Source organism: Cynocephalus volans, chromosome 1 (assembly GCF_027409185.1).
Source record: "Cynocephalus volans isolate mCynVol1 chromosome 1, mCynVol1.pri, whole genome shotgun sequence".
In the NCBI taxonomy this organism is placed as follows: domain Eukaryota; kingdom Metazoa; phylum Chordata; class Mammalia; order Dermoptera; family Cynocephalidae; genus Cynocephalus; species Cynocephalus volans.
Window position 1 is genome coordinate 302,755,284 of NC_084460.1, and position 13,327 is coordinate 302,768,610.

Here is a 13,327-nt window from a genome sequence, read left to right on the forward strand (position 1 = left end):
GACTGATATAACTAATACACAAAAAGCAGAAAGGATATAGAAGATCTGATAATACTGTAAGCCAAATGGACCTATTTAACATTTCTAGAACACTCCACCTAACAATACCAGAGTACACTTTTCTTTCAAGATGCATGGGACATTCACAAAGACTAGAACACTAACAAGCATCAACAAATTTAAAGGAATTGAAATTATACAAAGTATTTTCCTTAACTGCCAAAGCACCTGCAAATCCCAGCAGGATTTGGGAGGGACAGAAAGTTCTAGAGCCTGTTTGGAAGAGGATCATGTGACAATTGCCCTAACAACTGGGGAGGACCAGCTGGGAGCCACAGACAGAGAGCCAACTCCAGGGACCCAGGAAGACCACCAAAAGCGTTTGTTGGTCAGCTTGCTTCTTCATTTGTTTGGTGGGGACTTTTCTCCCCCAGTTGAGTGGAGGAAGTCCTAAGTTTGGTTTTAAGTGTCAGTCTGCAGTGCCTGTGAGATGTCAGCCGAGAGTGCTACCAGCCCCACACTCATTGAGGAGAGGATGGGAGACCCAGATGTGGGTCTCAGCAAGTGAGTGGCAATCAAACCCCAAGCCTGGCCAGGGTGAGGTCTGAATCTGAAGCTCAGCAGGACTGTGCACCCCGGGTGTCAATGTGTGTACCCCCGGGTGTCGATGTGCACTCAGAAACCATCCACGTGCCCCACCACCTTCTCGGTGCTGTACATAGATCTCCTCCTATCCCACTAAAAATCCCAGATTTGGAGAAAAAGTGACCAAAAGTCAGGAGCCCTGTGAAGTAGTGCCCAGCCCACCTTCCCTCCAAGAGCCACAGCACCTCCTTGTTTTTTTCTTTATCCACTGCAGTCCACACAAAGCCGAAGGCCCCGCTGCCAATCGGGCTCAGGGTGCTGTACTTGTGGGAGTACTCGCCCTCACAGGCCGCCACCCCCTCCAGCTCTGTAGCCTTGGGGGGCTCCTCAAACCAGGGTTTGGCTCTGAGCATCTGCGAATGCAAAGGAAGGTCTTAGGGATCACAGTGACTACACCAAGGACAGGAGGCAGCAGTGTACATGGGCTCTACCCACCGTCTGCCGCCACACTGGGGGCAGCAGCAGTGAGCCCCTTGCTGCCACTTCCCACCCCTCCCGTGCCCATGGGGACCCAGCCTGAGAACCTCTCTCCATGGGGCACTCCAAGCAGTCTTGGCACATAATCCAAACAGGCACATATTTTAAAACCTCACTGTACACATGGGTCATACACAGATTTTAAGCCCCGCATGTGGACTTATGCTTAAAAAGCCACAAATAGGTCCTATACCCACCCCAGAGGAAAGAGAAAGAGAAAACTGCAAATTGGAAGATTCGCCACACAGTGAACAGTGAATGCAAGGCATGAGCTGAATGCAGACACCAACCTCCCCCAGACTGGATCCGGGCCACTCAGACATGGAGTGCGTGGAACTGGGCAGGCTGGCGAGGAGCAGGCGGGTCCTGGTGGCTGAGTCCTGGTGGCTGTGGAGGAGGTCTTTCACCAGCCAGCAGCAGAAGAGGGTTGCAGGACCCTGGAGCTCCACCCGCTTCACTTCAAACTGGATACCTGTAGAGGGAGAACACACAGCCCTCCGCTGACCTCACGTGCGTTAGCTTCGTGATCAAAAGCCCACTTCCTAGAACAGCATCAGCACAGTACAGAGCAGCCCAGCCAGAGGGCAGGCACCTAAGCTTCAGAAAGGGGGAGAAAGGCTGTCAGGGCTGGAGGGAAACCACCATTGCAGCACCAATGACAGTGACACCTTAACCTGCGCAGGGCAGCTGGGCCAAAGGAAGCACTCAGGAGAGACCTGCAGACCACCTCCACCTCAGAAAAGCCCAGAAAACCCACTCTCTACACACCCTTGCACAAAGTGGGTCCTCTGCCTTCAGGTGACAGGAATGTGAATGGCTCAGTTTAAACCAGACACACCTATACGTGCTATAGTTATGCACAAGCATGTTCAACTTAAACTACATACACACTAATGGGGTTTGGATGTGTTGTCCCCACCAAAACTCATGTGGAAATTTGATCCCAAATGTGGCAGTGCTGGAAACTGATTGAGTAGTGGGCGGGGATCCCTCATGAATGGATTAATGCTCTCCCTGGGGGAGGAGGGGTAGTGAGTGAGTTCTAGCTCTATTACTTCCTGCGAGAGCTGGTTGTTTAAAGGGCCCTGGCACCTCCTTCTCTCTCTCTCTCTCTTGCTTCCTCTCACCATGTGATCTGCTTGTACCCACCGGCTGCCTGCCACTTTCCACCATGAGTAGAAGCAGCCTGAGGCCCGTGCCAGATGCAGCTGTCCCAGAACCGTAAGCCAAATAAACCTCTTTTCTTTATAAATTACCCAGTCTCAGGTATTTCTGTTATAGCAACACAAAACGGACTAATACATACACCTATGGACATACAAAGCACCTGTGTCTTTATACACATTTATATGCATTTTACATAGCCTCCTAGGTTTACCCCAGAACAAATGTGGTTATCTTTTTTGGGAGGGGGTAGGAGTTGACTTTATTTTCTTCTTGTTTATATTTTCTAATATTTCTACAAATAACAAGTATTACATAATTTTTTTTTTTAATTTAGGGAAAAAACCTTAGCAATCAACACTAAAAATCAGTAATATGGAAAACAACTGGATAAAAAAACGGACCTATAAAGGAAGTAGGAAAATAAAAAGTAAAACAAACAGAATCGACCTCAAAGGGGCAAGTGAAGGGGTCTGTGATAATGCCCCTCACAGAAGGCGGCTTTCCACAGAGACCAGAGCAGCCCAGACCCCAAAAGCACGTGACGAGGAACAGGCGTGACACCTTGCCATGTTCAGGCCACCCTCGGCCTCTCAGTGAGTGGGAGCTGAAGGGACAGATTCCAACCACACGCCCTGCCACCCTTCTGATACCAGTGGGATCTCCCCACTGCTGCAAGGAGCAGCTCCCTGAGGAAGGCACACTGGCACATGGCCACCAAGGCAGCTGGGACCTTGGGCGACACACACCATGGGCTCCACCCTCCCCAGATACACACATTTGTAATCCCAGTTTTCAAGAGTAAGTGATAACATGACAAGTCTTCAAAGAGTCCGTGGAAAAATTCATTATTATTGTTTTAGTCTATTATTCCACAAACTTTTTGAAGAACCCTTGTACATTATCCCTGAATATATCATTTCTGCCAAAACTATTCAAGCGTGAAACCCCATCACAACCCAGGACAGGCGAGCCCCTAGGCCTTCACCCCACCCCCACTCCCCACCCCCTGCACTTACTCAGCCGCAGGCCATCTCGGTGGTAGCAGCTCCCAGAGTAGGTGCCCTCCTGCAGCTCCCGAGTCAGGCCGGCAGCCCCAGGCATCATGGGTGTGGAGGTGACCTGCATGCTCAGCCTCGGCTCCTCTGCTGATGAGGGCGCATCCTTTGGGCTGGCATCCATGGCAGGGACATGGCCTGGGCTTTCTCTGTCCCTCACTTCACAGTGTTCAGAGGACACCAAGGAAACCTCAGATGGCTGTTTTCCATCACGGCCCAGGGAGCTCTCCCAGAACCGCTGGCCTTTGCCAATATTGGAATCGGTGCCAGTCAGTAGTAACAGCTCTCTGTCACCCCAAACATCTGATCTCTGTCCATGGAGACCACTCCCATCTAAATCTAAGTCCTCTGCCGAAGGAGAGGGTGTCCCTATGAGTTCAGACGTAGCACAGGAACAATTCGATGAAGTTCGGTCTGTCTGGTGGCTGAAGAAGAGTTCCTTGAGGTTCCAGGAAAACGAATTCAGGTCAGCCTCCTGGGCCTCCATAGCTTCCAGGGCTCCAGGGAGGTCCGTGGCCAAGGCGTAGCAGGCTGAGGAGCTGCCCAAGTGGCCACTGTGCAGGTCTCTGCCTCCCAGATTACAAAATGACACAGGGGCAGTGAAGGGGGGATGCTCTGCTGGGACGAGCTCGAGGCAGGAGATGCCCATAGCTCCTGCAAAGCTCGACTTGGACAGCTGTTCTTTAATTAAGCAAGTCTGTAACTCTTCTCGGTCATTTTTCACTCCTGGCCATGGCTCGTCCAGAGTAGGCATCCCAAATGAAACACACGCCATCCCAGAGGGGCTGGGGGCCAAATGCTGGCTTTGCTGTTGCAGAGCCCCCTCACTCTCACCACACGAGCAGTGCATCGGGAATGCCTCCCCTGCCGGCTGGCCCACAGCATGGGGCTCGGCCATGGTGGCATCAGCCCAAGGTTTCGACTTGCTGGGACCACTGAAACCCATCAGTTCCAGCTTTGCTTCCTGATACAGGCCACACATTTGAACACAATTGCTCCTGTCCTCAGTTGGGACTGGAGCTTCAGAGTCTTCCCATGAAGCAGATGGTTCTGTATCCCCTGGTTCAGACCTGCTTTCTCTCAAAAGATCCTGTGTGGGCCTCTCTGTGGCTGTAGGTTCCTCTTTCTCCAAAGCAGTAGTTTGCTGGTTGTCAGGCAATGACCGCTCATTGTGGGCTAGTGGGCCTCCTTCTGGGATGTTTTGCTGGTCCTTCAGCAATGACCGCTCACCATGGGCTGGTGGGCTTCCTTCTGGGATGTTTTGCTGGTCTTTGAGCAACGACTGCTCACTGTGGACTGGTGGGCCTCCTTCTGGGATGTTTTGCTGGTCCTTCAGCAATGACCGCTCACCGTGGGCTGGTGGGCCTAGTCCTGGGATGTTTTGCTGGTCTTTGAGCAATGACTGCTCACCGTGGACTGATGGGCTTCCTTCTGGGATGTTTTCCTGGTCCTCAGGCAATGACTGCTCACTGTGGACTGGTGGACCTCCTTCTGGGATGTTTTGCTGGTTCTTGAGTAATGACTGCTCACCGTGGGCTGGTAGGCCTCGTCCTGGGATGTTGTCCACCCTGGGGGTAATAATATAGATGATACAGTCACTTAGGGACCACAGAGGAGTCAAATGGAGAGATCACATTAACTCTCCGTTAAAGTACAAAGCATTTAACACCAAAAATTTATGACAGAAAAGAAACATTAAATTTTGTAACCAAGTTGAAAAATAAAACACCTACTCTCAAATCATCTCCAGATAAACCCATATTTAGCAGAGATGCTACTGAAAGCCCAGTACTAAAGCACAGGAACACACACTCAGTGCTTCAGTCAGCTTCTCATTTCATGTCGCAGAGGACCCCTAGCGACCCCAGACTCACCCCCCACCCCCACCAGCATGCAACTCAGACTCAGTCCTGCCCAAGAGGGGAAAGTTCCCATCAGCTGCCTTGAGGAGGTGTGGGAAGAAAGGAGAAAAGGACTCAAGAGTTTTTTGTAAACTCTGCAACAGTAAACTGTGATTGGCTATGAATACCATTGATTTCACAGCCACCTGGGGAAACACAGTCCTCAGAGAGGACAGTGCAGATGACACACAGGAGGGGAGCAAGGAGGTTGGCAAGAGCCAGGCCATGTGGGGTGATGGGTGAACCTGATCTTAAGAGCTGGGACAGAATACCCACAAGTGCACTGGCATGCAGCAACGTGTGAGGGGGTTGCTACCACAACCCAGATCAGATGACCCACAGGGCTGGGGGACCTAGGTCAAGACTCCCTTCCAACCAGCCCAGCCACCATGGCATCCACATGACAAACTGTACTGAACACCTGCCCCTATCAGCCCAGGGTCCAGTCTTCCTGAGTGGACAGATACACAAACAAAGCCAGCAACCTAGTAAATGTACGCCAGAGGTTCATAAAAGACAGAAGAGGAAGGACCCAACACAAGGTCGGGCTCCACAGAGGAAGGGACTGTGAACAGAGCACTGAGGAAAGCAGCTTTCCCAGGAACTGAGAGGCGGGCGAGGGTCTGCAGAGGCCAGGCAAGAAGTGTCCACCTCTACCTGTCCCACCTCTCTCCAGCTCTGTCTCTATCCATCCATCCACCCATGCAGTCTCAGGGGACCGCACCTCCTCCCACAGGGCCAGAGGATGAGCGGGAGGGGAACTCACACTGGGAGGGTCTTACCACGCCCCTTGCCAAAGAGTCCAGGCGACCTCTGAGCTGTGGTGCTCCAGGGAGCTCGCACTGTGGTCGGGGTGAGCCGTGGCCAGGCAGCTCTGTGCTTTCACTCGCCCTCTCGGGACACCGAGCAGCACGCACTGCCGGTGCCCCCAGTGTCAGCTCTCCTCCCTATGTGTCCACAGCCCTTCTACCCAAAACCCTTGGGCCAGACGTGTTTTGGGATTCCAGAAAGGTCCTGCAGTCACTTGCTAGGGAGACCCTGGAAGGTTGGGGAGATGGCCCCATTAGCACACACTGTCCTGTTCTGCAGCAAGGCCTATGAGTGCACCAATTGCAGAAGTTGGAGAAAATCATCAATGGCTTCACTTAGCTCAGCGCCAGTTTGACCATCAAATGTGTTTAAGCATCACATTTAGGAAAAAACTTTTAATGTTGGGGGCTCTTTGAATTTCAAGAGTTTGGTTAAAAGATTATGAACCTGTAGAATCCCTGATTTTTAGGGCCGGCCCGTGGCTCACTTGGGAGAGTGTGGTGCTGACAACACCAAGTCAAGGGTTAAGACCCCCTTACCAGTCATCTTTTAAAAAAAAAAAAAAGAATCCCCGATTTTTAGCATGACAGCAACCCAGAAAACAAGAGGACAGTCCCCAGCTGCCCTGGTGGCCAGGCACTGGCAAGTCACTAAATTCTGTCCCATGTGGAGTGAGGGGTGTAGCTTCCAGGGGACTCTTCAGGGGCAGGGTCCCCCTCCCTTCCTCTCTGCCGAGTTTTGGGACCTAAACTGAGGGCAGCCCCAGGAACACAGGTCCTGCAGCCAGGAGGCAGCAGCCCAGCACTGGGGACATGCGAGATCCTCGCCCACTGTCTGAGCGCTTCACTGGGGTCTCTTCAGCGCCTGTCCACAGTCTAAGGGTACACTCAGCTTCATCATCAACTCACTAAACACCCTAAGGCTGAGCTCCCAGGTTACTGGGAGGGTTAAAGGAGAGCGCTCAGGAGGAAGCACCTCACAGTCACCTCACGTCCTGCTTCCCTCCTCCTTCACACGTGCCGACCTTGTAAGTTCCCGCTGTTCTAGCCTATTTTCCTGACTAGACCATAATTCTTGGGGGTGAGCCTTCAAGTCTTTTGCAATGTTTATTTGTTGAAAAAGTGAATGAGTGAGTAAATAACTGAATGAATGAATGACTCTCTATAGCAACTAACTATGCTGTACGTGTGATAGATGCTAACTAAGTTCCTAGGACTATGAGGTCCAAAAATGTCCAAGAGAAAACAGAGGAATCAGCCAATCTGGTGCAAGTGCTTCACTATACAAGTCCCAGAAGGTGAACTTTGTCCAAGGTGCTGAGAAGAACAGTTGGCAGAGCAGAACCTTATGTGCCTCCACAGAGACGTCCTGTCCTCGGGGCACGTGGCAAGGGAGCCGCAGCTGACACTAGTGAGCGCCACTGGCCAGGCCCAGGAATTGACAAGGGTCACCCCACTCAGGTTCCTGGCACGCCTAAGCAGGGGAGGACTCTGCCTCATCGACAGATGAGCACACGGCAAGCAGAGCCTGCAGTTACACCTCTCACCATCAAAAGTGGATCCCACAGTTCCATAGGAAAAAGGGAGTCTAAGCAAATGACAGAAAACACCACAATATCTATCAGAAGGAAAGCAGCAGCTACATAATCTATGGTGCTTCTAGGAGGTTTTGGTTTTGAGGAAACACTGCACAGAAAGATCTTCAAGACATGTATAAATACACACACACACGCGCAGGCACGCGTGCGCGCTCGCTTAGGACAATGTGCACAGTGTAATCCCAGCTGTGTTAAAGAAACAAAAGTAGTTATACACAAGCATACATATGCACACATGCACACATATGTATAACATACATTTATATTCACATGCACAGGAAAAAGTTCTGGAAGGTTCTAACTGCTGACAGTGGTCCCCTTGGGAGAAAGAGTGGGACTGGAGAGGATGGGAGATGACAAAGGGATTTTCACTTTTTACCATTATTTTTCTGTATATAAAAAAACACACACATTCATGTATTACACATTCTTAAAATAATTTCGAGAAGACTGAAAAACACGACAGTGCAGACAAATCTCAGATACGGTGATGAGCATAGGCAGATGGAGGGCGATGTGCAGGTCGCTCGAGGACAGGTGTCCTGACGCAGCCCTGACCCCAGGCAGCGAGGGTGCTGAGCGGGAAAGGAAGCCTAGTTAAACACACCAGAATACTATGCACCACAGGACTGTGATAAGAGAATGAGTGAGCTTCTTATCTCTACTTTGCCAAATTTTTCAAATTCTCTAATATGAATTTCCTTTACTCTAAACACAATACTTTGTTTTTATTTATTTGTTTTTCTTTTCAGTGGCTGGCTGGGAGGGGGATCCAAACCCTCAACCTTGGGGTTATAACACTGCACTCTAAACAGCTGAGCAACCGGCCAGCCCTAAATAGAATACTTTATTTAAAAATGTACAAATTAAACAGCTTCGAATGATTTCAAAATGATAAAATTATATTTATACCAGTTCTCTGAAATCTACCTAAATGTTCCTAAACTCTTGATGGCCCACTTCCTTATCCATAACGTTGGAGTAATATTAATGGTGTATTCTCCTAGAGACTGGTGAGGACTCAGCCAGGAAAAGCAGCTGTTACTGTGTGTGGAAAACAGCAGGCACCCAGTGCAGATGAGCTATTCCTATTATCATTAATAAGCTGAACTTTTCTCTCTAAAGCGTTCCTCGTCTACCTACCGCCTGCCTTGACTTTCAGTAAACCTGCAACCTCCCACCAAGGGACTTACCTGGGAGCAGGCTGAGAGGACGGGGAGGCAGGGGGGTGGCCTCCAGTCTCTGGGTGGGTCTGAGTCCCAGTGAAGACTTCTTGACTTCCCACTGGCTTTAGGGTCTCATCTTGTGGCAGAACATGGTCACCAGCAAGAACAACATTAACCCTTGGATCTAGCAGCAACATCAAGAAAGAATGTTTTCCATCCACAGGCACACCCTGCTGAAAAGAATCTCATTTCCCGGTAACTCATGAGCACAGGAGGGGGATGACTTGATCTCAGAAACCTCCTGTCAGCCCCACCTTCGCAGCATGTCCTGATAAATCCCCTCTCACCACCCCACAGAAACCCTGGTTCCAGGCCAGCACCAACTCTCAGCCTCCTGGTACCCCTGCTGCTTGGTCCTGGCCCCACAGTCGGGGCATGTCCGTCAGCTGTAGAAAGTCCTCCAAGGGCTCCCATCTGACTCCAGGTAAGAGGCAACATCCCTGCTATGGCCCCCATTGCCCTGTGGCCCAACTCCCTGCATTCTCTCCACGTGGCCCTCTCTGGCCGGCTATCCTGGCCTCCCCGCCACACCTGGGGTGCGCTGGTCCTTTGGATGGCTGTTCCTGCTGCCTGGAGCACTGCCCCCTACAGATCTGCATGGCTGCCTTGGCCTCCCTGGCCCACCATTCCTGAGACTGCACCCCCTGGTCCCCCTTTGCTCTTCCTCCTGAGCTCTCCTCGCTTCCCACACCTGCTGCAGCAGCACCTGCCTCCCCACCTGGCTCTCTGAGGGCAGAGTGTGGCCTGCAACACGGCCTGGCACACAGCAGAGGACCAGCACATGTTTCTCGGTTAAATGAGTGAAATATCTGGATTAGGAAGGATGTTAGAAAAAATCCCAGCCCCTGGCTGATGGAAGCCTGCTCTGAGACAGGGATAGCTGGGCGGCTCGGCACAACCCTCCAAGGGGCATTTTTGACAATAGCTACCAAAGGCATTCATTCTCCAAACCCAAAATTCAACTTCTCAGAACTTATCCCAAGGAAACAATGAGAAAGGGACAGAAATTTTATGGCCCCTCCTCTCTTCTCCCAAATATTCTACAAAGAGCATGTGTTGAGCCCTCGTACACACACGCACACACGGAGGAATCTGGAATTCTGGGGAAAGGGGAAGGGGAAAGTAATCAGTGATGGGGAAAAAAGACTTAACAAAGAGCAACCTTCACAGGCAGAGAAGCCCACACAGGACGAGAGAAGCCCCGTGTTAGGAAAAGTTGGAATTTGAAGAGTCAACACCCTATCAAAGCATCTTTTAAAACAAGATGTTACAATCAGCTTCTGATGCCCTGAACGAGGCACTGCTGGGAATGAGCCAGAGCTGAAGAAATCTCACACTGAGCCCAGAAAGCTAAACTGTGTCTGATGGTAACTGTCCACTTCACCAGGCCAATCAGATACCGTAAAGTCATATTTTTCCTCAATGGCTATGTTGAATCCACTTACATATTTATTCAAAAACTCTGAGCTCACAACATGCAGGACAGCACTACAAGAGCACGGCCCACCACGGCTTCACCCTGCAGTCTGTCTGTCTATCGTGGTCTCTTTGTTTCAGTACTCTGTCCCCTCCCACAGGAGAGCAGAAACCCCCCCAACAGCCCAGCCGCACCACAGCACCTAGATCCATGGGCCCCACACTGCCCAGGGACTCTAGAAACACACCCAACAGCCCATACTCCAGGCAGGCAGAGCTTGGCCAAGCATGCTGGGAGCCCCTGAGACAGAGCTGGGACTACCCCGAGACAGAGCTGGGAGCACTCTGAGACCGAGCCTGAGGCATCCCAAGGCAGAGCCAGGGTACAGCTCTTCCTCCTTTCTTGACAACAGAAAGGTGGGCACCATGGAGGCAGCCAGGCACCCGCTCCTCCCCAGGGCTCAGGCACCGGCTTTGCCCATGCATCAGCAGGTTCCACACCCTCCCAGTATTCCTGCCAGTCAGGACAGGAAGCCTTGTGCTCACACTCTCTTCACACACCATGCACCTAATACTGTTCATACAAAATAGGGACTCGGGAGTATTTGTTGATATAATTTAAAATGTTAAGTTAAAACTATGAGGGATAAATATAATTAAATCACAAATACTTCTAGAAATTTTATCTAGGAAATAATCTCATAAGCTACCTAAATTAAATCTTAACCTACATGAGCCTACATAAATTTCCTTTAAAAAGACAAGACTGTCAACGAGCTAATGGGTCTCAACTCTGGCACGCGGCAAGGCAGTCAGAGAGTTTTCTGTTCCTCTTCTCTGTGCTCACACATTTGCAAGAACACACAGTGTCACATTCCCTGGGAACATAAAGCCCAGTGAGAGACACAGAGGAACATCAACTGGGAAACTGCCACCAACCCACTCTGCGCCCACCCCCCACCCACAGCCTTCAGCGTCCAAGGGGTCGTGCCTTCTGCCCCTCCTGGCCCTGTCGAGGGATGCGGGGCTATGTGGGTGGGGCTCAGCAGCCACAAGCACAACTGGGAGGAGGAGGTCATGTCTTACCCTGGGCCCCACCGGCCAGGTCCCAGCCCTGCCAGGGGTCTGAGGTCACCTCCCCAGGCCCACTCTCGTGGCCGATGTCCAGGCAGTTGGCCAGGTCTAGCAGCTGTAAAGAACTGTCATATGCATGGTCCATGTGGTGGTAGAAACCAGGAATCAGGAAAGTGATATTCTAGGAAACAAAACAGTGACATCTCAGAACCTGGAAGGATCCACACTGGACCGACCCTCCTGGGGAAGAAATAAAAATAACATGAGCAAGTCTCTGGATGGTTCATTTCTTGAGATTAGGAAAGACCTCAGGTCAAAATCCCTTTGACTGGGGCCAGCCCGTGGCTCACTTGGGAGAGTGTGATGCTGAGGACACCAAGGCCGCGGGTTTGGATCCCTATATAGGGATGGCCAGTTAGCTCACTTGGGAGAGCGTGGTGCTGACAACACCAGGTCAAGGGTTAAGATCCCCTTACTGATCTTTTAAAAAATAAAAATAAAAAAATCCCTTTGACTGGCCTAAAGACCCTCTGATGCTCAACATTTAATTCATGATTTCTTTCCCCTCTTTCTTATGAAAAAGACAAAATTAACATACTCTGAGATAAGTTGTACCAATATCTACATGTCTTCCAAGCAGACATCTGGCCTTGGACCCCACATTCACCCAGACCTGCGATTTGTGTTTGCAAACTTCACCTGACACGCCTCACTAGTTGGCTTAAGGACCTACAGGACAATGGTGTATGCCCAGCATGAAGGGACCACGGGGCCCTGCAGGCTCCTCCCAAGCCAGGAGCGGCTCATACAGACAGTCCCTCTGAACCTGCGTGTGACCCCATGCTGGACAGCTACCATGGCCATGAATATCTGGAACCTGCTCTAACCCCACGGAGAACACATATGCCCACACACAGGAAACCCCTGAAAGGACTTCCCAACCCGCATCCAGGAATTGTGCTGACTGCCTTTGATTAACTTAATTTTACCTTTTAGTATTGCTGTCAGAGAACAGAGAGACTTCCTTCTGGAGCCTCAAGTGAGGTTAGAAAGCTCTGACTGGCTGCCACCTCATCCCAGTGTTTGCCCCAGTGTGAGTGACAAGAGGGGCAGGCCCCTCCCTCTGAAGCAAGCCCCATGTGAAAGCCTACAGGGCCTCAGGCCTGCACCTGCATCCAGGACCCAGGGGCACCGGCACACACGGATATCAGGAGGAGGGGGCCTCAGGCAGCCTCAGAGGCTGCCCCACAACCTCTTCCTCCCCAATGACCCTCCTCCACCAAGTGGGACTCTGTGACCCCTCCCAGTGGGTCCAGGACCACCACTGGGACTGCCTTGACAGGAAGAGGACTGTGGGAGCGGGAAGGTGCCTGAGACGCTCACTCTTAAATCCTGGACACTGTCCTCTGAGGGGCCAAGCAGCACCCCAGCCGCCGTCCCAATCAACCAGATGGGCGAATGAGAACTTGGAGGATGCCACCCCAACCTGTAGGTCACCCCCAGTGACACCACCTGGAGCAAAATAAGCCATCTCCACTAAGCTTGGCCTCAAGGACTGATTTGTGACCAAAATACATAACTTTGGCTGTGCTGGTCTGATGGCATAGTTCTTGCTAAGGAAAAAAGGGGCAGTTAAAACCCCTGATGGGCCTGGCTCTTGGTGTATGGAGACTTCCACCTCTCTGTGTTTAAAGGACTTTGGATAAAACCCAGTACTAGGAAGAGATGTTATAGAAACCCCTTCTTCCTACCCTGACCACAGACATGCTCAGGAGACGTGAGGACAAGCGAGGCCTTTGGGGTGCGAAGTGAATCCTTAGTTGTGACATAAACCCTTGTTCTGCCCATCAGGCCAGGTCTTATTCGGAACAGGCTTCCCAGCACAGCACCCCTCTCCCTCCTCTAGGTGACCCTGGAGATGGTCCAGGAATGGTTACCAGCATGGGGTCTGGAGAAATG

General features: G+C 51.2%; 1 protein-coding gene across 1 annotated transcript in view; it reads right to left on the reverse strand.

Annotated features, from left to right (window-relative positions):
• PASK (PAS domain containing serine/threonine kinase) overlaps window positions 1-13,327 on the reverse strand; it is a 50,473-nt gene that overhangs the window by 16,667 nt on the left and 20,479 nt on the right. Inside the window, 5 exon segments of the mRNA XM_063109512.1 lie at window positions 831-998; window positions 1,413-1,594; window positions 3,306-4,548; window positions 8,842-9,002; window positions 11,381-11,549. Coding sequence (XP_062965582.1) covers window positions 831-998; window positions 1,413-1,594; window positions 3,306-4,548; window positions 8,842-9,002; window positions 11,381-11,549 — 1,923 coding nt within the window.